The sequence below is a fragment of the Psammomys obesus genome, unplaced genomic scaffold, assembly GCF_907164565.1.
Source record: "Psammomys obesus unplaced genomic scaffold, mPsaObe1.curated_primary_1811, whole genome shotgun sequence".
NCBI classification, from domain to species: Eukaryota; Metazoa; Chordata; class Mammalia; order Rodentia; family Muridae; genus Psammomys; species Psammomys obesus.
Genome location: NW_026592548.1, coordinates 13,918,759 through 13,945,766, shown reverse-complemented (window position 1 = coordinate 13,945,766; position 27,008 = coordinate 13,918,759). Strand labels below are relative to the sequence as shown.

Here is a 27,008-nt window from a genome sequence, read left to right as displayed (position 1 = left end):
TTTACATAACACACTTATTATTCTCATCATAATCACTTGTAAGCTGAAGGGGGAGAGTCTCTACTGAATAAATTTTTTGGTATTGTAGAGGACATAAAGAGTAAGGGTGTGAATGGCAAAGTAAATTCTTTGCTTGCAAGTAGAAAGGAGCCAGTCTTACTGCCTGCAGCCCTTTGTTGTCGTGTTATCTGCAGAGTAGGAACGGTAACAGTGCAAGACTCAGAGGGGGTTTAGATTTTATTACACAACCTACACAAACATTCAGCACAGTGCTCATATCCATCCGTCCACTTAGTCAATGAATACCTGTCTGCTACCTAGCATGTCCCAGGTACTTTTCTGAATAAGCGGGCAGAAGGAAGCATCCTCCTCCTCTTTGTAAGTTTATAGTCCATGGAGACAGCTAGAATTCGGCTAGAAAGGACTGAAGGTTGAGAGAGTGAGGCCAGAATGTGAATTCTACCCGAGCCTAAGCCAGGGGCAGGAAGACTTGCACTTTATATGGAAGGAGTGGAATGTGCAAAGTCTGTATAAGTGGGAAGAGACAAGTGATTAGCACTCAGTGTAAGCGAATGTGGCTGGAAGAAGCCAGAGTGAAGTATTTGTTGTAGGAATTAGAGAGAAGACACTGAGTTCTTGCCTCTCTGCATCTTGTGGTGAATCAACTCGGCTGGCAAGCAGATTAAACACCTGGTCATGGCATGGCGAGCACAGGTCAAAACTAGTCTTTGTCAGACTCTTACTCCACCTAACGCTGACAGGGTGGTTGACCTCTCCGAGGATCTGAGGCTCTTTGCCTCAGAGCCACATACGTGTCTGGATGTGTCAGGATTGGAGAGGCTGAAAGAGAAGACTGCGAAGTGAAGCTAAAGCTTCACATTCATTGCTGCCTGGGTCATCAAGGACAGAAGCAGAGCAGTGCCAGCATAGAGGAAAGGGAAGGGTGCACTATTCTTACCGTCAGAGTATAATGGCCGCCACGCCCGGGTCACGGCTTAGGGTGAGCACTCCTCCCTGGACAGTTGCGATGGGGACTGTGGTCACTGCACTGTCTGGATCAGAGCACTGGTCAGGCACCAGCTTCTCAGACTCCCAAGGTGCTCACGAGTAGAGGTCGGGACTGCACCGCGAGACAAGGGCAGGTCGTTGCTTCTCTCCTTCCTAGGGCCCGGCCCTCCCATGGCTTCAAAGGAGAGGATGGACGCAACGAGCAAAGGAACCAGGTTCAGGTGCTGCCCTAAGCAAGCCTCTTACACGCCCGAACCTGTGAGTTGCTCAGAGGTCAGTGCCTTAGAGGACCAACGACAGAAGCGGGTGTGGAGGGAGAATCAAAGGCCAAAGGACAGAGAATTTGGGAGTGGTTAGCTCATCTCTTACATTGCACTTTCAATGAAGCTCATCTCCTCCCCATCACAGTAGGAGCCTCACAGCACCAAATCCAGTTCCCTTCACTGGGCTTTGCACAACATATAGTCTTAATGGGTGTTTACTTTCCCTTCTAAATGTTTACTTATCACCTTCTAAATGGTGAATGTCACCAGGCAAAGAAAGTGGCTGTTCTGCTCACAACTGTAGCTCCAGCCTCTGCTACATGAATGAACATGTATGCATTATTTCAACAACTAAAGAACGAACATGATTCAGAAAAAAAATGAATGCTGGCTCGTTCTGTGGCTGACACTAACTTGAATCCAGACAAGGATGGGACTTCTAGGATGTATTAGCCTAATAGTACCATTCCACAAAAGACCATTTTTTAGTTGGGGTTTGAGTGTTTTCATGTGAGCACTGGAAAACCATCAAAGTTCTGCAAGCCAGCTGGAATGGTGGTTATTAAAGGTAGGAGAGGGATGGGAGAGTAATATTAGATTTTCATTCTGGAGTTCTGTGTTCCATTGAAGAAAATAGATTGGAAACAATTGAGTGGATAGAAAGGTTTCTGTTAGGAAATTGGTAAATGATCTAAGTGAGAAGAAATGATGACAGCTAGGATTACAGGTGGAGACAAGTAAGAATGAGTTCTACGATGCCCTGATCATAAAGTACTCAGAGTTTGGTGATGGGATTTTTAAGTGTTGGGGCAGAGGAAAGTGTCAAGGTCATAGACTGATTCTGAACACTGAGTTTGCAGTGGCATTGAGGATATGCAGGTGGAAATGTCATAGTAGTCATTGCTCTAGGAGAAGAAGCATCATTAGAAGAGAAATATTAGTTATCTGCATGATCATCATTGGTTTACTTTCCAGGGCCTGAGGCCCAATTCTGTTTATTCATGGGTATTGGATACTCTGCTGCTTCCCGGCACAGAGAGGAACTGTCTTTTCACATCTCTGCTCCACTCTTTAAATCTTTGTACACTTGCATGCTTATCCCCCTTCTGTTAATTTCACGTCCTTCTGGTTCCTAGTGGTCCCCAGTATCCCTACTTCAGGTGTCAGCAGCTTTATTTGCAGTTAAATAGCTGTAGCTATTCCACTCTGCCTTTTAACCAGATCACCAGATCTGAACATCTGGTGGCAATACAGAAACAAAGGAGGCTGCTGTGTCCTGGAAGTCTGGATTTTCAACATATGTTTGTGGCAGTCTTGACCCTCAACCCCCTTGCTAGTCTGTCATGTGCTCTATGTTCTTTTATTTTTCATTGTCTTCAATCTCCTGCTCCCAAACAGAACCAGATTTTTAAAATTGTCTCCCTCTGCTACTGCTTTGTCCAAATGTTCATTGTAAAATTCTTTCTCATTCTCCCCTTACTTCTTTAAGACTTTCTTTACTTATTTCACTAAATCTTTTAAAAAAGTTTATTTATATATTCACTTTACATTCTGATCATATCCCCCTCCCTCCTCTCTTTCTGGTTCCACCCTTCCTTCCTCCTCCTTTTTCCATCCTTCTCCCCTACTCCTCAGAAAAGGGGACCCACCGACCCCCACTACCAATACACTGTAGCACGTCAAATCTGGACAGGACTGAGTTGTGTTCTTTCTCTGAGGCTTGGTGAGGCAGCCCCACTAGGGAGGAGTGATCAGAAAGCAGGCATCAGAGTCTATGTCAGAGAAAGCCCCCGCTCCCCTTATTAGGAAACCCATATGAAGACCGAGGTGAGCATAGGCTATATCTGTGTAGGGGGCCTAGGTTCAGTCCATGAATGCTCTTTGGTTGATCCTTCAGTCTCCGCAAACACCCTGGGCCCTGTTAGTTGACTCTGTTGGTCTTCTAGAGAAGCTCCTGTCCTCTCCAGGTCCTTCTATCCTTCCTCCAACTCTTCCACAAGACTCCCTGCACTCTGTCCAATGTTTGGCTGTGAATCTCAGCATCTGTTTCAATTGGCTGTTTGATGGAGTTTCTCAGAGGACAGCTATGCTAGATCTAGTTAAATTTTAATAATGTGATTATTTTTTGTATTGCTGTCTCAAAACAGTCAGGAGTGCTACTTTTCTAAGTGAGATGAGGTGGTCTTCCTTAAAAAAATATTTTTAATTTTAAATTTACAGCCTCTCTCCTCTCTTCCTGGTACTGTCCTTCCTCCCTCCCTCTTTCCCCATCCCTTCTCCCCTACTCCTCAGAAAAGGGCACCACTTCTACCAATACACTGCAGCATATCAAGTTAAAATTTTAAATTTAAAACATTTAATTAAAAAATTTTAAAAAGATAAAATACCTGTTTATACTGCTCTTGGAAAGGCAAGGAAGAAATTCCCAATTTACAGCCTCAGCAACAGAGTGCGCATAGTGTGTTCCTGTCATTCCCTCAATGTCTATGACCTTGGGGTCTCCACAGTTGTCCGCTAACTCTGATGACTACCTGTCACATCAGGTAAAGACTTTCATCCAGAATATACAAAGAATTCATGAGACTCAATAAAACAGACCTTCCATGAAGAGCTGTAATGGACCCATTTCCAAGGATGATCCAAAGGGAGATTCATTATCTGTGTTATTAAGGACTCAGCAATCACAGTGTGGGTAAGACCACACAGCTCTCCAATGGCCAGAATCAAAAACACTGACACCATAAAATGCTGATCCGTAGAGCAACAGGAATGCTCAGTGGCTGCTGACATCAAGGAATGAAAAAAAATATGGCACAACATATTGGGGAAGTCTTCATGTAGGAGTCAGGTTCTCTGAAGCAGACAAAGTGTATTTGACCCTTGACCCTCTCTTGAAATAAACTATTAACTTATTAGTCTATTAATTGCATGAATTATTAATCCATTTATGAAGGCAGAGGGCTAATATTTTTCAAAGATCTCCTTTCTAGTATTTCATAATGAGAGTTATGTTCAGGGCCGGTGTTGAACGATGCCCTCAGTGCTCTGCTCATTGTCCCTATGCTGTGGCTCTTCAATATGCTCTTCATGCGCCAGTGCACTGCTGCTGAGTCTTTCTGTACCTGAGGTCATTTAAGGCACTCCTGAAGCCTTTGGACTGGAGGTCCTTTGCCATTCCTGGCCTTCTCTCTAGTGTGTGAGAAGCAGGAGGCGGCATGAATTAATTCCTGCCTCACTGCCACAATAACTTTCAGCTAATGACTGGTGTTGGGTGCACTCTGACACTTTCCGCATTTGCTGACTGTCAGTTTCCTTGGGGACTAAGCTCTAGCTACTTCATGACACACCTTCTGTAGTTGCCTTCCCTTCCTCGTCTTCCTTCTCTGCTCCACTCAGCCATATTTTCTGTAACTTCCCATGTTGCTGGTGTTTGGACCATTGCTTTTAGGGAGCATGAATGAAGACTAACAACAAGGCAAGTTATCTCTCATTTCTTCCAATTTCTTTCCTCGTCCTCCTTGTCCTCTTCTCTTCCTCCTCCACCTATACATCTTCCTCCTCATTTCCTCTTCTTTCTCCACCTCCTTGCTTCCCTCCCTTTCTCTATATCTGTACTAAGTACCTAACCCATGGCCTGTGCACATTAGGCAAAAACTCTACTGCTGAGCTCTATCACCAGTCACATCTTAGCTTCTAAAATTTGTAAATGTCTTAATTTTCACCTACTTCCTGGTGATTTTTCAAACCTGACATGGGAAAGAAAACTAAAGTCAAAGCCTGAAAAACAAACCACTTCCACATTGATTAGGAAGGTTTGGGTTCTAGTATTTCAGCCATATGCGTTCTTTCTCTTCATCTCTAATGGGGAAACTCTGAGAGTTCAGGATGCATGCATGTTCGTCTTTTGCTCTGAATGCGGTGTGGATAGCACTCTGCAGATATAACTTGCACTGTAACTTCAGGGTTAGTTATTTTTACATGATGATCTCAGTCCTGGCATGAGTACCTGGAATCTGGGATCAGCTAGTTCACATTTTGATTTACTCTGGAAGTGTCAACCTCAGAGGTGGTTTAGCAAATATTTCAAGGACTAAAATAAACACAACATTGCTGTGACTCACAATCAGAATCCTGGTGTACTACTTAGGAATCAGTCTTCTGGAAGAAGCTGAATTTGTTCACTCTTAAAGCTGGTCTTTATTGATACACTTGGTTGAAATTCATCCTGGCATATTCGTGGTTATTTTTATATTGTTGTAACATAGGTAGATAGAAATGGCATATTTACTCAAAATTAGTAAATCAAAGCAAATATTAAGTTTTACAATTCATTCACCCATTCATGGAAAGATAAATATTGTTCCATTTTATATGAATCATTCATAGCCTTGCTCAAATAATTATACCTTCTCAAACTAGTGAAAGCTTTTCATAGTCCATTTTAATAGCCATGTTTTAACCCATTTTGGCTATATTAATTGTTTGAATACATTTATATTGTTTTCAGTTTGCTAATTTTATTTTATACTTTTAATAGGTTCATTTACTTTTTTAAATTAAATTTTTATTCTTTTACATTAATTACATTTTACTCACTTTGCATCCCATCAGTAAGCCCCTCCCCCATTCCCTCCCAATCCCACTCTCCCTCTTTCATCTCCTCCCATGCCCCTCTCCAAGTCCACCAATAGGGAGGTCCTCCTCCCCTTCCATCTGACCCTAGATTATCAGGTCTCATCAGGACTGCCTGCAATATCCTCCTTTGTGTCTTGGCAAGGCTGCTCCTCCCTGGGGGGGGGGGTGATCAAACAGCCAGCCACTGAGTTCATGTCAGAGACAGTCCCTTTCCCTCTTGCTAGGGAACCCACTTGGACACTAAGTTGCCATGGACTACATCTGAGCAGGGGTTCTAGGTTATATCCATTAATGTACCTTGGTTGGAGTATCAGTCTCAGAAAATACCCCTGAGCCCACATATTTTGGTTCTGTTGCTCTCTTTGTTTGCTCTTTGGAGAGCTCCTGTACTCTCCAGGTCTTACTAACTACCTCTTCTTTCATAAGATTGCCTGCATTCTGACCAAAGTTTGGTTATGAGTCTCAGCATCTGCTTTGATACACTGCTAGGTAGAGTCTTTCAGAGGCCCTCAGTGGTAGACTCCTGTCCTGCTTCTTGCTTTCTTCTTCCAATGTCCTTTTCCTTTGACTTTCTAACTGGGGATTGATCCTCTTACCCCGGGTCCTCCTCCTTGTTTAGCTTCTTTAGGTGTACAGATTTTAGTATGTTTATCCTATCTTATAGGTTATTTTATGTGTATGAATGTTTAGACTGAATGTATGTGTATGTACAATGTGTGTGCAGTGCTTATAGAAGACAGAAGAGGGCATCAGATTCCTGGAGTTACTGGTGATTGTGAGCTGCCATGTAGGAACTTGGGTCTTCTGTAAAAGTAACCAGTGCTCTTAACTACTGAGGCAACTCTCCAGCCCCTAGTTTGGTATTTTAAAGAGTGGGTTGGCATGTTTCAACATTGTAGTCTCAGTACTGGCTCCTGAAAGTGGAATCCTTAAACCTAAGGCAAATACATATCACATATTTGAGACATTTTCAATGTTTTGTTATTGATTTCCAGAATATTTGTCACTGATGTTATAGTCTAGAGACTATAGTGTACTTTCAGGTGAAGAAACAATTTTGAATTACTGTAGTAATTTTCTATTCTCATTTTTTTCCAATTTATTAGCAATATAAGTTATTCATAGGTGGTGATTTAAATTTGTAGACAACAATTTGTTGTTGTGTTTTGAGGAATGTTATTTGCAAATAGCATCATCACACTGAGTCAGTATAATTTGGAAGGTAAATTAATGGAAAAATATCCCATGCTCATGGATAAGTAGAATTAACATAGTAAAAATATCCACCTTACCTAAAGCAATCTACAGATTTAATGCAATTCCCACCAAAATACCAACACAATTCTTTATAGACCTTGAAAGAAAAATTCTCAAGTTCATATGGAATAACAAGAAACCTAGAATGCTAAAACAATCCTCTACAATAAAATATCCTCTGGAGGTATCTCCATCCTTGGAGATACTACAGAGCAATAGTAATAAAAGCCACATGGTACTGACATAGAAACAGACTAGTTGATCAATGGAATCAAATTGAAGATCCAGAAATAAACCAACACTCCTATGGACACTTGATTTTTGACAGAGAAGCCAAAACCATACAATGGAAAAAAGAAAGCATCTTTAGCAAATGGTACTTGTCTAACTGGATGTCTACATGTAGAAAATGCAAACAGACCCACATCTATCACCCCACAGAAAACTCAAATCTAAGTAGATTAACTATCTCAACATAAAACCAGAAACACTATATCTATTAGAAGAGAAAGAAGCCTTGAACTCATTGGCACAGGAAACAACTTCCTGAACAGAACAACAACAACTCAGATTCTAAGATATACAATTAATAAATGGGACCTCATGAAATTGAAAAGCTTCTGTAAGGCAAAGGACAGTGCAAAACAGCAGCCTACAGATTAGGAAAAGATCACCAATCCTACATCTGACACAGGGCTAATATCCAAATTATATAAAGAACTCAAGAAATTAAACACCAGCAAAGCAAATAATCCAATTAAAAACTGGGTACAGTGCTAAACAGAGAAGTGACAACAGAGGAATATTGAATGGCTGAGAAGCACTCAAAGAAATGCTTAATGTTCTTGGTCATCAAGGAAATGCAAATTATAACCACTTTGAGATTCCATCTTATACCCACCAGAATGGCTAGGATCAAAAACACAAGTGACAACACATGATGGAGAGAATGTGGAGAAAGGGGAATCCTCCTCCATTGTTAGTTGGAGTGCAAACTTGTACAAGAACTCTGGAAAGCAATCTGGTGCCTTTTGAGAAAATTGGAAATAGCTCTATCTCAAGACCCAGATATACCGTTCCTGAGCATGTACCCAAAAGATCTTCCATCATACACCAAGGACATTTGCTCAACTATGTTTGTGGCAGCTGTATTTGTAATAGCCAGAAAGTGGAAACAACTTAGATGTCTCTCAATCAAAGAATGGATAAATAAACTGTGGAAAATGTACACAACAGAATACTAGTCAGCTATTAAAAACAAGGACACCATGGATTTTCAGGCAAATGGATGGAACTAGAAAAGAACCTACTGAGTGAGGTAACCCAGACCCAGAAAAGACACATGTGGTATGTACTCCCTTGTAAGTGGATTTTAGCCATATAGTACAAGATAATCATACTACAATTCACAGACTCAAAGAACATATGTAACAAGGAGAACCCAAGGGAGGAAGTTTAAATCTCACTCAGAAGGGGAAATAGAATAGGCAGCAGAAGTGGTTGAAGAGAGGGAGCAGGGTATGGAAAGGAACATGCAGAAAAATGAGGGTCGATGTTAGACCTGGACAGAGCCGTGGGGCGGGAGAACAGAGGGCTCTTCCAGAGAAACGAAACCTTGGGGGCGGGGAGCTTCTCTATGAAAAGCTGGAGACCTACGAAGGAATAGGGTTCTGGGATGATATGAGGGTGACTCTAGCTGAGACTTGTAGCAGCAGAGGTCATGGAGACTGAAGAGGCCACCCTTTAACTAGACACAACTACTGGATGTAGAGGTACACCAATCTACCCACAAAAACTTTGACCCCAAATTTATCCTGCCTAAAAGATGTGCAGGAACAAAAATAAAGCAGTGATTGAGAGAATAGCCAACCAATATCTGGCACAACCTGATACCCACCCAATGGTAAACAGCCAGCCCCTGAAACTATTAACAATACTCTGCTATGCTTGCAGAAGGGAGCCTAGCCGAGCTGTTCTCTGAGTGGCTCCACCCAGTAGCTGATAGAAACAAATGCAGAGACCCACAGCCAAACATTGGGTGGAGTGCAGGGAGTCTTGTGGAAGAGTTGGGGGAAGGATAGAAGGACTCAGAAGGGACAGGAGCTCCACAAGAAGACCAAAAGAGGCAACTAACTAGGGCCCAGTAGGGCCTCTTGAGACTGAAGCATCAGCCATGGACTAGACTTGGCCTCTACACAGATGTAGCCAATTGGCAGTTTGGTCCTCATATGGGTTCCCTAGTAAGGGGAATGGGATAGACTCTGACATGTCCTCTGGTGCCTGGTTTTCTACATTTTCCCCTGACAGGACTGCCTCTCCAGGCCACAGGGGACGAGGATGTGCTCAGTCCTGATGCAACTTGATATGCTGGGGTGGGGGGTAAAGGGGAGCTCCCCTTCTCTGAGGGTTAGGGGAAGGGAATAGGCATTACAGAGAGGGAGAATGGGACTGGGAAGAGAGGGGGAGGGGCTACGACCATGATGTAAAGTGAATGAATGAATAAATACCTGTCTTAGAAAAAAAAAAAAAAAAAAAAAAAAAAAAACTAAATTAAGGAAACTTGCCACTGCCCAGCATGCCTAGTCTGTTTGATTTTGCTTTCTTCCTTTCTGGGAATTTAAACATTTCATTTATCAAGTAACTCTATTACCTTCATGTTTTCTTTGCCAAAGTAATATAACCAAGGAACTGCTTACATTGGATATTGTCAAGAAGATGATTCTGTCCCATTTAAGACTGTGTTCAAGTTGAGAAAATAGAAACAGTAAAACTGAATAGAAACATTTTTTATTTCTGTGTGTTGGTGTTTTGCCTTGCATGTATGTCTGTGTGAAGGTCAGATCTTGGAGTTACAGACAGTTGTGAGCTGCCATGTGGATGCTGGGTATTGAACCTGGGTCCTCTGGAAGAACAAGTCGTGCTCTTAATCCCTGAGCCATCTCTCTAGCCCCAAATAGAAGCATTTTGCAACTGTTATTTAAAATGATCAATTTTAAAGATGTATTTGTGGGCAGTGGAGAGATAGATTATCAGATCTTATTCTAGAGGATTCAGGTTTAATTCGTAGCAACCATATTTCAGCTCACAACCATATGTAACTATGTATCTAGGGCATCCAACAGCCTTTTCTGGCCTCCGTGGGCACCAAGCATGCATGTGGTACACAGACACACATGCTAGCCAAACACCCATATGTAAAATAAAAACGTAAGGAGACATATTTATTGAGTGCCACACTGTGCAGATGTTTACATAATCAAGGAAAAATTTCTCTTTCATATTTGTTTTTCATATTTTATATTACCATCAGCATGTTAAGGAAGCTCTTTTTCTGAGAATAAAGGGCTGGTTCTGAAATAAGTGTACTCAGTCCTTATGATCTTTAAAAAGAATAAGTTGATGGATTTTAAGATTTTTTTAAAAATATAATAAATAAAATAATTAGAAAAGATGGGATCTGGGTGTGGTGGCTTATGCCTATACTCCAGGACCCAAGAGGCTGAGGAATGAGCATTGCTGCCAAGTTTGGGGTCAGCCTGGGTTACAAAGCAAAACCCTGTTTCAAGAAACAAAACACAAGCAACATCAACAGAAAAAAAGTTGAGGCTTTCTTTCAAAGGACCTTAATGCTCACGACTGACACCCTTTCTGCAACTCATCACTTCATCTGGCGTAGGAGAATTTCATTTGACGGTTGTGTGGATCAGGTGTATAAGGACAGTCGTTTCATTTTCCTTTGGCATACTAAGATGAGACCTTCGTGGTGAGATAACAGCGAGGAGCCCATGAGTGAGAAAGATGAATCAGTCCCCTGGCCCCAGTGCTGGAAGGGTCAAGAGAAGGGATGATATTCCGGGCCAGGATTCTTCCTATCTGTGGCAATGTTGATTGTCAACTTGACAGGATGTAGAGTCACTTAAGAGGCAATCCTCCAGGCTTGCTGTGAAGGGTTATCTAGATTAGATGGAAGTGCAAAGGCTCATTTCAGCTGTGGGTGCCACCAGGCCAGAGGCTGAGGTCCTGGACTGAATAAAATGAGTCACCTCAGCCCCAGCATTCATCGTTAACAGCTTCCTGGTTGTGGAGGCAATGTGACTAGCTAGCTGCAAGCTCCCACCGTTGTGGCTCATCATGATGCTCTCAAATTAGGACCAAAATCAATTCCTCCTTTCTTAAGTTGCTTTTGCCAGAGGTTTTGTCACAGCAATGAGAAAAGTAACACGCTGTTTCTGAGTCTCCCACTATATACTGAACTTAGTACAAACTCGTGTGCATCTACGTATGTATTGATATTTGAAATAAAATCTGATTTGCCTGGAATTTAGATGTTTTATACTATTATCTACCGAGTACCAAAAAGTACGTAAGATAAACCTGATTAATCAGGATAATTTTCCCGCTGAAAACGTGATTTTAAGTACAGGTTGCTTGCACTGGACTCTCCACGCTTGAGGTGCTTTTCTTCTTGGGAAGGGAGTGAGGAGCAGAGGTTGTATGTATAATGAGGGGAGGGAAAATGTTAGGGAAGCTCATTTGGGGGTGAAGAGAAATGAGAACTGCTGCTCATGACTCATGTCTCTCTGGCCAATACCACTGTGACCTGTGACCTCAGCTGAAGACAGCTGTGGCACTGACCATTGCGCCAATAGCCCACTGGATTTGTTATTGTTGCTGATGAGCAAGAACGTGGCACTGCCTTGTACTTTGCTGCGTCCCAGCCTGTCTCCTCCAGCACCAGTGGTGCTGGTTGCCATGACTCCCACCCAGGGGCCTGCTGCACTGATTGAGCTGATGCCTCTGGAGAATGGTGCTGTAGGGACTGCCTTGAGGTTACAATTCCGTTCTAGCCCCAAGATCTAGCCCTCCCGTGCCAGCAATGCTTTCATCTGGGTCCATTTTAAACCAGAATTTTAAAGCTATGTTTTGAGGGAGACCTGAGTTAGAAGCTCTATCTTGATTGTGACTGACTTCCATTCATCATTTCAATTCCTCAACATTCTTAGGATTTTAAAGCTGGGCATGGGGGTACACACTTTTGATCCAGCTCATGGGAGGCAGGGGCAGGAGACTGAGTTCCTAGCCAGCCTGGTCTACAGAGTTCCAGGACAGCCAGAAACACACAGAGAAACCTGATCTTGGGAAAAACAGAGAAAGAGCAAGAGGGGGGAGGGGGAAAAGAAAAGGAAGAAAAAGAAAGGATTTCAAAGCTTGATGGCGTCTGAGCTGCGGGTCCTCTTTCTGATTTGGGTGCCTGTGTGCATGGTACAGACGGCCGGTGTCAGACTGGATGTGGGAGTGGCTGGCAGTGTATCAGTCTCCTGCCCTGAGCAGCTGCAGTTCTGATGTGTTTCCTCTACAGCCACAATCTTTGCTCTTGCGATAATCTTGTGTAGGTCAGGATGCATGAAGAACTCAGCCCAGTGTGACATGAGTCACACTGCCGTACCCTGGAGCATGCCACCCACTAATCTTATTTTCTAGGAGATTTTGATGCTGGGTCCAGTCTGAGAACCTCAGGGCTCAAAGGGAGGTGGCACTCTTGTTATTTTTTTACACTAGAAACAGCGATGCCAATAAGCTGCCATTTTCAGCTAAGATCGAATTTCATTGCAAGTCACATCATGATCTCATTTACTTGAGAAAACAAAATGTGTTCAATTTGAACAATGCAAATGTGCTTTTCAAAAATCTTACCTTTTATTTTTATACACACTGGAAGTGATTTTTAGGGTAGCCTCTTGTTTTGAATCACTTTCATGCATTAAAAAAAAAGAGGACAATATAAAACAAACTGGCTGAGACAGTTCTTAAATGTCTTCTCATTGGAGGATAGATTCTTTCGAATCTTTTTGTGATTCAGGCCTCATATTGTATAGCTTGGATTTGAGGAGTTGATGGTACAGTCTCCTATAATTTGAGAGACTGAGGTAGGTAGGAGTATTGCCAGTATGAGAATAGCCTGGGGTTACATAGTGAGTCTGTCTCCTAGAAGAAAGAGAAAGAAGGAAGGATGGAAGGAAGGGAAGGAGGCAGTTAGGCACGGGGAAGGTGAATAAGTTAGTTTAGAGTCTGGAGTATTCCTAAGGTGGTCTTGTTATACATTGCTATGTGTTTTTCTCTGTGGCAATTGAGCCGATGCTGTTGATTTTGATATGTATGAACTGATGATGAGAACTGTGTGAGGACTTTCCCCTTGCTGATTGGGATTATAAAATGTATCACAGATTTAGAGAGAGAGGAGAGAAAAGATGCTGATTTAAGGAATTTCCTCCTGTGACTGGAGCCTTGTGACTCCAAAATCTGCTGACAGACTTGAAGTGTAGAGAAGGGATTAAATGAATCACATATATATTATGGAGAGTAAATGCCTATAGATTTAGACATTAATTGCATTTACAAAGTGCCTTTGCACTAACATGCAGACTGACATTTGAATAAATAAGGTGGATATTATGACCTCTCTAATTACAAGGAGATTGTCTTTATTTGTGCTCTTAATCATGTGATTGCAAATCTTGATTTGCTACTGATTTAATTACTAAGGAGTTTAATCATTCTTGAGTGATTTTTTTTTTTAGCATTTTTGTTATCAGTTATCTTAACAGTAGATGAAAATTTAAGTGAGAGTCTTTACATGTATGAGGAGTGTGGGGATGGTGGAGTCAAATCTGCTGATGGGAAGGAATTAGAAGGGCTTGACGTGTTTTACTCCCTGCAGACCGACTGGGGACTTATGGATGCACAGCACAGTTGCAAGTGCTGTGGAGATGCAGCCTGTTCATATTCGCCTCTGAGAGGCTTACACTCTTGTGTTTAAAAGAAGAGCTTCAAATGAAGCATTTAAAGCATCAAACAACAACAGAGAACAGTGATGTGAGTAGGAAGGGTGTTTAAATTTGCACACTAAGTGTGCATAGTTGTAAGAGTCATCTTTTCTGTGTTCTTAACGTAGTTGTCGGTTTTGCCCAATGGATTAGCTGAACATAGTTAAATGAAAGGTCTTTGAAAATAATGTATAAAAGACTGTAGATATATATATATGAAATGTATGAAATAATATAAGAAAGATTGTAGATGGCTGAAGAGATGTAGACCTAAGAGTACATGTTGGTCTTGCAGAAGACCAAAGTTCAATTTCTAGTACCCACGTCAGTCAGCTGAAGAGCACCTGTAATTCCAGCTCCATGGAACCATATGACCTCTTCTGGATACTGCACTTAGTGTATAAACACACATCACACATATACATACACAGAAATATAAAATAACAAGATGGTATTTGAGTTTAAGTTCCAGCAATGTGGCATGGCCATCCAAGCCAGATAAAGACAGGATAGATGCGATGGGCAATGCATTCGTTCCTCAAAAGTGTCTAAATACTTGACATTGTTTTCTAGTGAGACTGAAATAATTTTGGATATTACGTTAATGTTTAAAATGGTAAATTTCAATACCTCATAGCACAAAGCCCTGCTGCTTTAGTATTATTTTTAATTTGTATCTCTGAGATTCATGCTATGACTATATGACTATATGAATATAACTGGTTTTGTAACTGTCTTGTATTGACTGTCATTCTTAAGCATACTTAGGGTTGATACGAATAGCCAATGTCATAAACTTTGAATGAAGTTTTATTTTGAAGATGTTTTGAGCTAACTACTCCTCTAAAGGAAACCTATATGTAGGCATGATGAAAGAGAAGACATGCATTTTACTTGCTAGAGCATCTAGTAAGTTGGTGAACACGTGTCTTAGTCATGACTACTATTGCTATGAGAAAACGCTGTGACCGAAAGCAGGTTTGGAGGAAAGGGGTTCTTTGGCGTATACTTCCACATCAGTCTCTCACTAAAGGAAGTCAGGACAGGAACTCAAACAGGAAAGGAATCTGGAATCAGAAGCTGATGCAGAAGCCATGGAGGGGCGCTTCTTACTGGCTTGCTCCTCAGGGCTTGCTCAGCCTGCTTTCTTATAGGACCTCACACCAGCCCAGGGGTGTCCCCATTTGCAATGGGCTGGGCCCTCACCCATCAGGCACTAATTAAGAAAATACTCTACAGGCTTACTTACAGACTGATTTTACAGAGACATTTTCTCAGTGAATGTTACCGCCACTCTTATGACCATAGCTTGTGTCAACAACATAAAACTAACAGGCACCCCCAAAAATGCTCAATATGAAATATAAAGAACTCTTAAAGGGGCAGTTGAATTTTTGAACAGATTGGTGGTAGAATGCTGTATGTGACATTTTACTGTGTCAGTTGACTGTGTGTGATAAGTGAAGGAAGTGGGCAGGACAGAGAATCACTGAGAAAAATAAATGCTCATGATTTGCGAGTGTCTATGGAGACCATATTATTGTGCCCTGGCTAGCTTTGGGCTCCAGTTCTGTTCTTCATTCGATCCCTGTTTATTTTGAAGGACAAAAATAGCCCTTTCCCTCCATGTGTCTATAAAAGGACTAGTTCTATGGGAAAGACTGTAGAGCTAGAGAGAGTGTTTATAATAAGATTTATTTATTTTTATTTTATGGGTTTGAGCGTTGGCCTATGTGTGTGTGGTTGAGAGAGAGAGAGAGAGAGAGAGAGAGAGAGATAGAGAGAGAGAGAGAGAGAGCACCATGTGAGTGCAGTGCCTACAGAGGCCAAAAGGGGGTACTGCATTCCTGGAAGGAGAGTTTCAGACTCTTATGCGCTGCCATGAGTGCTGGAAACCAAACCCCGTTTTCTGGAAGAACTGCTGAGCCAGCCCTCCAGTCCTTGGAGAGATTTTTAAAGACTGGTAATTACTTATTTTTAAATGAGCTTATCTTATTAAAATATAGTAGAATTTGTTATTAGGTGAAGATGATTATTTGTTTCTTTAAATGATGCCATGTAAATTTACTTTGCATCTAGTTTAATGATCCAGAAACACAATAATCATTCTTTTGTAAAATCTTAGACATTTGCACATGCCTTAACTTAACTTAGAGGAGTCAACAGAACACTGTGTGAGGACTAGGGATTTTTCCATTCAGGCTTTCCAAATTTTGAATGATTTGCTTATCACAAAGTAATTTTAAGCGACTTTATGTCATTCAGAAGTGTTTGGAGATGGAGGCAGAATTATATGACTTTTAAGCTATTTGTACAATTGAAACTTTCTAATTTTAAATCCAAGAGCCTTCTAGAGAGCAGTATATCTCCAGCATGGTAAATTAAGTCACATCTAAGCTTTGTCTGGGAGCCCACATCTCCTGAAGAAAACGGAAGGAAAACAAAGCTTTTATTTATCTCAAGGGGCAGCATTTAAGGCAAGGGTGTTTTAAAGGATTTTCTTTTATTGAAAAACAAAAGTAAGAAATTAAACCATAATTCTTGCTCAGGGTCTATGCAGATGGCTAATATGGTCCAGCATCCATAGATACTTATCTTCTCTAATTCAAATCCACATCACAGAAAGGAACCCATTTCCTTCCAGGAGTGTAAGAGTGAGTCCGAGGCCCAGTTCTCATGGCCTTAGTTCATTGCTAACCCCCTGCAGGGACTGCATCATTTTTTAGGTCTATGCCATTTACCCAGTTCTTGAAACTGGGATTGTCTTCAAGTCCTTCACAAAGTGCACGGTGATCTAAGGCAAAGTAAATGGTGGCATGTTAATTATTTTATACAGAAACCACCCGAGGGGTCGTCACTTCAGAAAGGGCTACTTAACATGGTTTTCCCTAGGTGAATTAAACTGTAAAGATTCTATTCAAAGGGCTGGACTTCGCACACCAAGTTAGAAACTATTCCAGATCATGAGAGACTAGGAGTTAGAGCTGCAATGAACCTGAGTAGCCAGAATCTGAGGTACTGTTACCTTACAGTATATACAGTATATATCCCTCCCTCCCTCCCTCCCTCCCTCCCTCCCTCCCTCCCTCCCTTCCTTCCTTCCTTCCTTCCTTCCTTCTTTTTTCATCCTTTCTTTCTTTCTTTTTTGATACACCTTAGGTAGCCCAGAAACTTACTGGTCCGTATATCTGTCTGTCTATCCTGCCACATTCCTTTCCAAGCATGAAAACACCTGCTTTGCTTACTTCCTCAGGCTGCACTCTTTTGTGGAAATCTCTGTTCATGTGTAAAACAAACATTTACATGTTATTAGTAAGCTCTGGTGTTAATAACTGAGCTCCTAGATTGTAACTGCCAAGCATAAAAACTATGATGAAGCAAGGATCACTTTCTTCTGCACATGGGTTGAGACTAATCACAAGAAAAATCTGGTTAGCAGAAAACTGTAGACAGTGGCAGATACGATGAGTGATAAAACCCACACAATTGCACTGACTTTGTATGTTGGCTGGGGCTTCTTTAGCAGTCTAACCTAAAAACAAACAATCATACAATCATACAACGCAGCCCATGCTGGCCTTGAACTTAGTACCCTTTTGCTTCAGTCTCTTACGTGCCTGGATTATGGTGCCATCACGATCAGTGATTTAATGAATTTAATTCATTTAATATTTAATAATGTCTAAACATTTATAGAAAATAAGCATTAAAATAATATATACCCTAAAGTTGTTCATGTATGTGTGCTAAAGAAATATCAAAGAAGGAATTTAAGGGACAAATTAAGAAGGATTTTGTTATGTTTTTTGAGGTTTGGCTGTGTTATGACACAGTTTGTGAAGCGGAGGAGTGTCAGAGGAACTGCCAGGTTTATAAGTGATGCTGAAAAGTTAAGTTTTGGACGTTGATAACCATGCTGGCATCACAGGACCCTGTGGTCATGTCCCTGTGGTCATGTCATCTGTTCACTAGCAGTGAGGCAGATGTCCGGTTTGATGTCTATTGTGAACTTTCTGATAAAGAACAATAAAGAGAATGGGTGATTTTGATATTCTCCACTTCCCTCAGCATTTCTGTTTCAGCCTCTGATGCAGGTTCCTAAGCTGGGAGAGCAGGGTCCCCCCCGCCCCCCGAGTATCTCATGATACGAGAGGCCTCGATGTAGCAGAATGTGTAAGCTGGTGCTTGGAGGCTGTCTTCCAATTGTGTGTGTGTGTGCGTGCACGTGTCCATGTGTGTGCCCATGAGCACAGGTAAATGTGTCTCACACAGGACTGAGATATGCATACCTTAACTGCTGTCATACACTATTCCTAGAAAGCTAGCACGACTTCTTTTTCGACCTCTTTGGAATGATTTGAGAGTATTTAGAATATAATACTATATTCTTGGAGAACACTTCCAATGGGGCCTTTGACTCTATTTACCCATTCAATACCTTATAAAATAACTTTCTCTTCTGTTACTTTAATAACTTTGTTATTTGGTTTGAATTTTATTCAGTTTCTCATTTACTGATTAAGATTTGTGCTTTTTATTATATGAAGTAGTGGAAATATAAATGTTAAGAAGGGGAGATGCCTTCCATGTATGCTCTTAGTAGTCCTACATTTTTTTTCATGTCACACTTAGGCTAGATTCTAAGGATGAGATACTCCACAGACTTTTGTGGATATTGCTTTTGGGTGATATAATTTAGTTATAAATATTGAGTAGATACCAAGCAAGCTGTAGAACTCCAAAGCAAATAATAGAAAATCAGTAGAGAAACCATTGCCCAAGGTCAATGTTACTTCTGTTATAGAATGAAGAAGTGGTTCTTTGAGTCTCCAGTTTACTCACACTTGGCTCCTACCAGCTTTTTAGGGGTGTCTGATCAAATGGTTCTTTCAGGTCTACAACATTCTACACAGCCAGCTCTAGGTTTGTGGAGGATAGCCAGCTGGGGTATGGGACACAGAAGTTCTTGTGTTTAGGAAGCAAGTAGCTTCTCCAAACTTTGAATGTGAACACACAATAAAGAGGATCAATACACCATTGTTAGGAGGACAGTTAGGGTGACATCATCTGTTGTTCACCAGTCATGCAGCTGTGCATGCTGAACTATATTATCACTTGTTGGCAGAAACAGAGCAATAGGATCAATTAGGCTGTGAAGGGATCTTCTCTCTGTGTGTGTTCTTTAAAAAAGACTTATTTTTATTTTATAGGTACGAGTGTTTTGCCTGCATTCATGTGTGTGTAATCACATGTCTGCAGGAGCCAAAAGAGTGCACTGGATCCTCCTTAGTCTGGAATCACAAATGGTTGGGAGCAGCTATGTAGATTTTAAGAACCCAACCTGGGTTCTCTGCAAGAGCAGTAGGTAGTTTAACCATTGAGCCATTTCTCCAGCCCCTATTCTGTGTTTAATTGAAGGCACGTTCTGTGTGAAATTAGAGGTGTTTCTTGTCATATCTTCAATTACGATTTTTCTTTATTTTCTGGTCCTTGTTCATTTATGTTTGAGGCATGGAGCCATCTGCAACCCACTTCTCTAAGCCAGGCATCTTGAAGTCTTTAGCTCTAACAACTTCTCTCTTGACCACCATGTCTGGCTGCTGTACTGTGGTAGCAGTCTTCTCTCTATATGTGTGTGATGCTCTCATTTTTCCTGTCATGAACCTAAAGATATCTTCCTCACACTGTTTCAAGAGAAGCATCACACAGCCAGAGTAATATATGGGAAGCCCTTCAGTAGATTTGCATTGCCGCCGAAGTCCAATGTGGTACTTCCAGAGAAATACCATGGCTAAAGTGAATGCATTAAGGGCTTTCATTTCTACTGATTATGTCACAAGGTGGGGCCATGATAAACGTGTTAATTATCATACCTTCAGTGTGTGGAGGAGCACCGAAGCTTACTCTGAAGATGAATGCTGGCTTCTATGTCCTCTTCCTCTTAGGAGGTATCAGACTTGATGTTTATCTGTCTCATGCTGTTCTTAATACCTTTTTTTTTTCATATGCATCTGTTTCTAAGCAACAGTTGTGTTGTACAATTAGTATTATTTTAAACTTTATGTAAATAAAATACATATATTACTAGGCTTTTTTTCCCTAAAATTTGAGCTTTTGTTGTAGTAAATTAAAAATAGCTGTTGGGCTATATAATGTTTATTATTAGCCCTAAGATCATCACAGCAGTATTATTTAACCCACTAACAGAAACAATAAGACACAGAAACCTGTTAGATTTGTAATTGACTTATTTACCCTTGGACCAGACAGTTATTCCTACCTATGCTGTCTGAATCACCTCACCATCCGTCTCCAGCCCCATCCAATGCCATCCTCCTTAACCATCCTGTCTTTCATCTATAATCTTATAAATACTTTCTTTTTTTCTTCACCTAGACCTTTTCACGCCATTGTTGTAGTCCTTCCTCCTGGCCCCACGTGGCTTCTTTTCCAGGCTAGCCCATAGTAGCATCCTCTTTCTTCATTTCTTCCTGTCCCTCTGTTTCCTGTGATTCTCCTCAAGAGCCCAGGAACCCTAGCCACACCTAGCTCATTCTGCCCTGCCTAGGTATAGGCTGTTTAATGAACCAATCACGTAAAATGTTCTAGGCGGATTTACACAAACAAGGACGGGTGTATCCAGTGGGCATCTCGAGTGCCAGTAATTAGCATTAGACCAACTTCCAACTATTCTCCTGTTCTGTCTAAATAAAAGGCCATTTTTTTATATAGTAAGAATAATTAGGAAACAATTATAAAAAACAATAGTTAAGGTTTACATGCATAATGTCTAGTTTAAATGTATTTGGCAATCTTGAAGAAAATATCTATTCTATCTATGAGGGTCTAAGCTTTTTGTACCTAAGTTATTTTACAGTTTGTATCTATAGATCTGAGAACATCTATTTAGACCTAAAACATTTTTAAATTCCTAACCAACTAAGCTATTGTAATACTATAACTATCCGGTCTTCAACCTCATCAGAGACTTGAGAAGGACTAAAATTAATTACTTAAGTAATAGGAAGCACATGCTAGTAACCTCAAAAAATAGAAAATTGACAGAGATAGTTTGCTGCTCGAACAGCCACCCAAAGCTCTCTATAACATTGGAGCATCATCTTCAGCCTTCTGGCCCAGCATATTTGACAGACATATCTGTGAAGCAGGAATGATTTAGGACTTGCTTATCTTGTCTTGGCAGAGTTTGGCAGTTGACTTGTCCTGCATTTAAGCTTGCCAATTTTAGGCAGAATTCTGTCTGTTGTGAAACAAGGGCATTTTCTTTGCCCGTGAAGCGAGGGTATTTTCTTTACCCTGCTGGCTGGTTTGCCACATTTAAAGTCATCTCCATATAGAGGGTCTTCAATGCTCATCATCTTTTCTATTTCTTTACATTGGTATATGATATTTTCATTTTTTCATTGGCATATAGTATTTTGTTGCATGAGTGTAACATAGTGTACTTACCTTCTCTCTCTCTGATGTTGTTTCCTTTTCATTTACGCTTATCCTCCATCCCTCAAAAATTTGATCCTTTGTGACCTTTTAGGTCAAGGTCCCTTACTTGGGCTCAATACTGAGTATAGTGCGTATTATTAAACTTTATGTCTGCTCTTGGTCTTCATATTTAATGATTTTTGTTGCATTTATTATCCAGAAAATGAATGAGTTAGTCAGCTGTGGAAGCTAGCTTGGAATCTAGTGGTGTGAAACCCTTATAAGTTAGCTGACTTCAGCCCACTCAGCCTTAGCAAATGAGGAGCTTTTTAGATTTTTTTTCTTTTCTAGCTGCTGAAATAAAGCACTTTTCTTGGCCAGTACTGTCTCCTCCACTCATTGCTTAGACAGGGGATTTCCAAGTCAGCCATGTGGCTGGATTTCAGAAGATCAATTTGAAAGAAATGGGCTGGAGTGTGGCATGACCCTAGAGTGTTCATACTTCCTGGAGTATGCCCAATTCACCATTGGCCTTGTAGTCCAGCTTCATTCTGCATCAGAGGGCTACCAGTTGAGAGGTCTTATCACCAAACTGGAGATTCTCTAGGTCTGCAACTGGCTGGAGAACATATGTTCCTAAGGGGTGTGTGGGTAGTGTGGAGGCTGGAGTTATTGGGGTATTCTCAGAAGCACTTTCCAGCTGGGATCATGTTCTTTTTCATCGCTGTTATGGAGTTGAAACAACTTAAGGGAGAAAGGCTTTACTTTGCCTTATGGTTCCAAAAGGGGAGGTGAAGAAGGCAAAGCAATACCATAGGTGGCATGTAGACTTACAGAACATAGATTACTTAATAGATAAAACTGACTCCACAATGGAGTAAGTCATCTCCTGCCCTGCTCCCATTCATAGTAGACCATCATGCTCTCTATGCACTGAATACATCGGCCTGTGGGTTTAACCCAGTGGTGCTACAGTATATAAACTTTTATATATTTTGCTACTTTTAATTTAAATATGAAAATTGTGTGTTGTAAGTGATAGGCATTTGCTTCTCTCAAGTCCATGGCCTGCTTTCCTTACTTAAAATTAAGTAAGTTAAAAAAAAAACTCGTTGTATCAGTCAGTATGTGTTTCTATGTCAAAATACGAAATACTGGATAATGTGTGAGTAATAAAATCCTGTTTCTTACAAGTGTTGACATTATAGCTTCCATACTGAGGTATGTACTCTTTGCTTTCAAGGTAGCGTCTTGTTGCTGTGTTCTCACATGGCATACGAGAGAAAGGCAACAGGAGCCAAACACTGTAGGAAGCTCTGTGCAGAGAGACACTTCTATGATCTATTCCCTTCCGCCACCCCGCTCCTTCATAATATTACACTGGGGATTCACCCACAGCACCTGTTAACTTAGTAACAGGTGTCCACTGAGCACTTCCAGGCTCTGATTATGGAAAAGATGAGGTGAGCAAGACTAAAGAAAACCTCTTTTGTTGGGGAACTCACCATCTAGATGGGAGGGAGAAATGACTCACTCACACATGATGGAAGGCTAAAATGGCCATTTATCTAGATTTTGAGTGATTGGTGGAGGCTCAAAAAGAAGAGCTCTCAGACACTGTTGCTTTGGATATTTTTATTTTTGGTGAGAAACCATTGGCTTAAAGCATTTCCTAGGTAAATAAAACATGCCCCACCCCAACTTATGGAAAGTAGTCAACAATAGCTTTCCTGCATGGTATTGGAAGCATGTTTTCTCAAATTCCTTGCCTGAAATAAAGTGAATTAGTTAGAATTGGGAGGATACAATCAGGTCCTTCTCACGGTTTAATTAGACACATCTACTAAATCACTAATGGGATGGGGTAGAACTCAGGTGTGAATAGGATCATTTTAAGCACTTCAAGTTCCTGTGTGACTGAGAGAAACATTTTTATTCTGCACTGTAAAAAAAAGTTGTTTTTGTTTGTTTGTTTATAACTTACATCCAGAAGTTAACAAGGTTATTTTAGGAGTCTGGTGTACTCCCCAAAGCATTGTGTTCAAACTCTCCTTCCCTTGTCACCTACTTCTCATGGGGCAGTGAGGTGTCACTGTAAAGGGATCTTTGTTTACTTCAGTAACAAAGTGTTGGTCATGAAACCCCAAACTCAGTCTACTCCCTGAAGTATCAGAGAGCTTCAGAACTGAACTGAACTGAACTTGAGACCACTCCTTTCTTCCTTCGGACGGTGACCTAGTCCGAAGTTCCAGCTTGGAACTTGGAGCTGGGAGATCAGTTTAGAGATGTTTACTGTGAATTCTCTATTTGGTTCGAAGTTTGTGAATTTCCAGACAAGCCTGTCTTAGCGGGTACTAAATTAGCCTTGCAAGCTTCTTGTATGTCCATTTACTGTTAGTGCGATATCTAAAAATAGGGGAGCTGGATGGATGAGATGCCCACTTAGGCAGAACTGAATCAATACTTTCAGTTTTTAACTTTAAGCCATAATTTCTTTATCTAGATGTTATGGGAAAATGAACTAAAGTTCAAACTTGCTAATGAGGTTACTTGCTTTAAACCCTCAACACACTGCCTGCACTTTGCAGGTCCCTAATAAGTAATACTTTACTAGTTTTTTTAATAGTGAATTATACTGGAGACATATTTGTATTAAAGAATACATGAAGCTGTAAGTAGCCTCTAATGGTATCTTATTGTTAATTATGAATATTGGGGATGATGGCTGAATGAGTCAACGTTAATGTCACAGGATTTCTGATACAGCTGATAAACTGGTGAATGTTCGCTTGTCATCCCTTTGTTTAGCAGGATAGTTCTGATGTATTTTCCATTATGATTAGAGACGTTTTATGACACTTCAAAGAAGAAAGAAGTTTGAGAGTTGAGAGTGTGGACTTGTCAGTATAGTCAAGACCCGGTGCCAACACTGCGCCCTGCACCATGGACCCTGTACCTTGGGCACTGCAGATGCTCACAGAGCATCCTGAGGGTCCTGTTGGCATGTGGCTGAATCAGGATAGTTCATTCCTTAAGAGAACATTGTGTCCCTGTGTGTGCTTAGATAAGACCCGCCTGTAATGAACCTTCCTACTTCATGCCATTCAAGCTTGTTCCTGTATCTTAAGGAGTGCTTTATGAAGCCACGCGTTCCTATGAGTGATCCCCTACCCTCATGGCTCCTTCACTGCTTCATGTTAAAAGCATCGGCCTAGTAACAGGTGAAGTGCTGGACTGAAGATTGTGTGGGTTCCTGGGTCAAGGACTCTGGTTTTGACATGCTTCACTTCAGTTTCCACTTTACCTCTTTCTTTGTAAAGGGAGAAATTTATTTGTTTTTTTGAGCTCATATATAGCAGTGGATGCTGTTCTTGTTTTTATTTCAGTGTGTAATTTTCATGTGTAAATGATCTATGGTTTAAAACAAAACAAATCTCTATATTTAGACTATGTACTTTTAGGCTTGATAGCCAGATTTTGTCATTTTTCCACATGGGTTAGTAATAGATTCACACAAACTGTTTTGATGGAATAAATTGACTTTTGTAATTATGTGGTGTCTCACAAGAATGTTATTGGCATGAGAAACACCATGAAGTTGTGCCTTGAATAACCTTTTTCTTCTTAAAACCTCTCCATGTAGCTTTCCAACCTAAAGCTTGTGTCCTGAAATCTGAGATTTGACCCAGATAAGATGATGGGATCCTCCTGTGATTTCGAGCCATATCGTACTTAGATGAAGGCGGGACTTCCAGGCTCACTGAGAGCTTGCTACTGTACGCACACTTCTTGCTTGTTTGGCACGGGTGACCATGCCGTCTCTGCCTCAAGAAGCAGGTAAGTGGGTCGGCGGAGCCATGCTAGGGGCTATGAGTGTGTTTAGAATACGTGATGTCTGAGCTTTGAAAGGGTCACTGTTCATGGTTTTACCATGCTGGGACAGCATGTATGTTTCCAGTCACCATGTTTTTATTTTAATGACAACTGTTCATATAAACAGGATCCTCTCCCTTGGATCTGAAAACGGAATTACCGTATCATCAACGCACAATGAACAGCAAAGTCAGAAAAAAGAAAAAGAAGGGAGTTATTACAGCAAATGTTTCTGGGACAAAGTTTGAAATTGGTGAGTTTCTTTAGACTCCTGCACTCTTTTGTAAATGTCGGGAAAACTGCCTTGACATGAAAACCAGTGTGGAGTTCTGTGGCGGCAACCATCTTTATGTAATGGATTTTTAAATTGCTTCTACAAAATTTCTGACAGGTTAGAAGAATTCTTTTCCTGTGTAGTGGAGGCTGATCTGCTTTTAAAAGGTGCTAATTGATTTCTAAATTTTCATTTCAAACAAAAAAAATGCATTCAATTAACTTGGCTGAGAAAAGGTGTAGGTCTCATACCCAACACTGGATTTTTATGTAATGTTCAGAAAACTGTCATCAGCTATCTGAGCTCTGAAGTACATCATAAAAAAGACTTATGGCTGATCTCATAAAGATTGGTGATATACATAGAATATATTTTTTCAACCATTCTTCTGTAATCTCAATGTGGCCAGACTCACTGCTGTGTGTATACGTGAAGATCCCAGACCTAAGTAGCCAGCTGAGCTGCCCCCAGCACTGGCAGGAGTTGTTCTTGTCTCAGTTTCTTGTGTGTAGGTCTGGTCCCCTGCAGGCATTCTGTCCCTGTTTCCACTTTCTGCTGTGAGCCTGTTGGAAGAGGAATCCTGCAGGCCCTGATGCTGAGGCTTTCATCCTCTATATGTGTGCAAATGGCACACTTGCAGCAGAACCCTGAGGAGGCTATCATGGCCGTTGATCTGTCATGTTGGAGAATTGCCCTTTTCTCAAGTCTTATGTGCATATTTGACGACACAAGATATCGCCATAACTCCAAGCTTCATTCTGCTCCTCTTAGAAAGCAGCTCCCTCCTCAAGGCCTCTTCAAGTGTCCCTATGTTCCAGGCATCACTGCATACAGTCAGCTCTTCCTCCAGCAAGTAGACAAGAGCAGTGATGGCTTATCAGGTTTTTTAAAATCTATTTTTCCAATTCTTATTATTAGCATTTACTACAATTTATTCAATTTGTATCACAGCTGTGTCCTGCTCCCTCATCTCCTCCCAATCTCATCTTCCCTCCCTCTTCTCCCCCTATGCCCTTCCCTTAGTCCACTGATAGGTGATGTCTTCCTCCCTTTCTGTTTGACCCTAGTCTATCAGGTCTCATCAGGACTGGTTGCATTGTCTTCCTCTGTGGTCTGGCAAGGCTGTCTGGCAAGGGGGCTAGGTGATCAGGAAGCCTGTCACTGAGTTTATGCCAGAGAAAGCCCCTGCTCCCCTTATTAGAGAACCCACTTGGAGACTGAGTCTATTGGCTACATATGAGCTGGGGTTTTAGGTCCTCTCACTGCATTGTCCTTGGTTGGAGTATCAGTCTCTGAAGGTCCCCCAGCTTTTTGGCTCTGTTGGTCTCCTTTTGGAGCTCCTGTCCCCCCCCCAGGCCTTTCTATCTCCCCCTCCTTTCATAAGATTCCCTGCACTCTGCCTAAAGTTTGGCTATGAGTCTCATTCTCTGCTTT

The 27,008-nt window shown here is 41.2% G+C and overlaps 1 protein-coding gene across 2 annotated transcripts in view; it reads left to right on the top strand.

The window, feature by feature from the left end:
- Positions 1-27,008, top strand: part of Ttll7 (tubulin tyrosine ligase like 7) — a 135,361-nt gene that overhangs the window by 21,676 nt on the left and 86,677 nt on the right. For both annotated transcript variants that reach the window (XM_055614370.1, XM_055614369.1), the window contains exons 2-3: positions 25,071-25,264; positions 25,428-25,553. In XM_055614370.1, coding sequence (XP_055470345.1) covers positions 25,240-25,264; positions 25,428-25,553 — 151 coding nt within the window. In that variant the 5' untranslated portion in view covers positions 25,071-25,239. The remainder of the gene's footprint in view (positions 1-25,070; positions 25,265-25,427; positions 25,554-27,008) is intronic.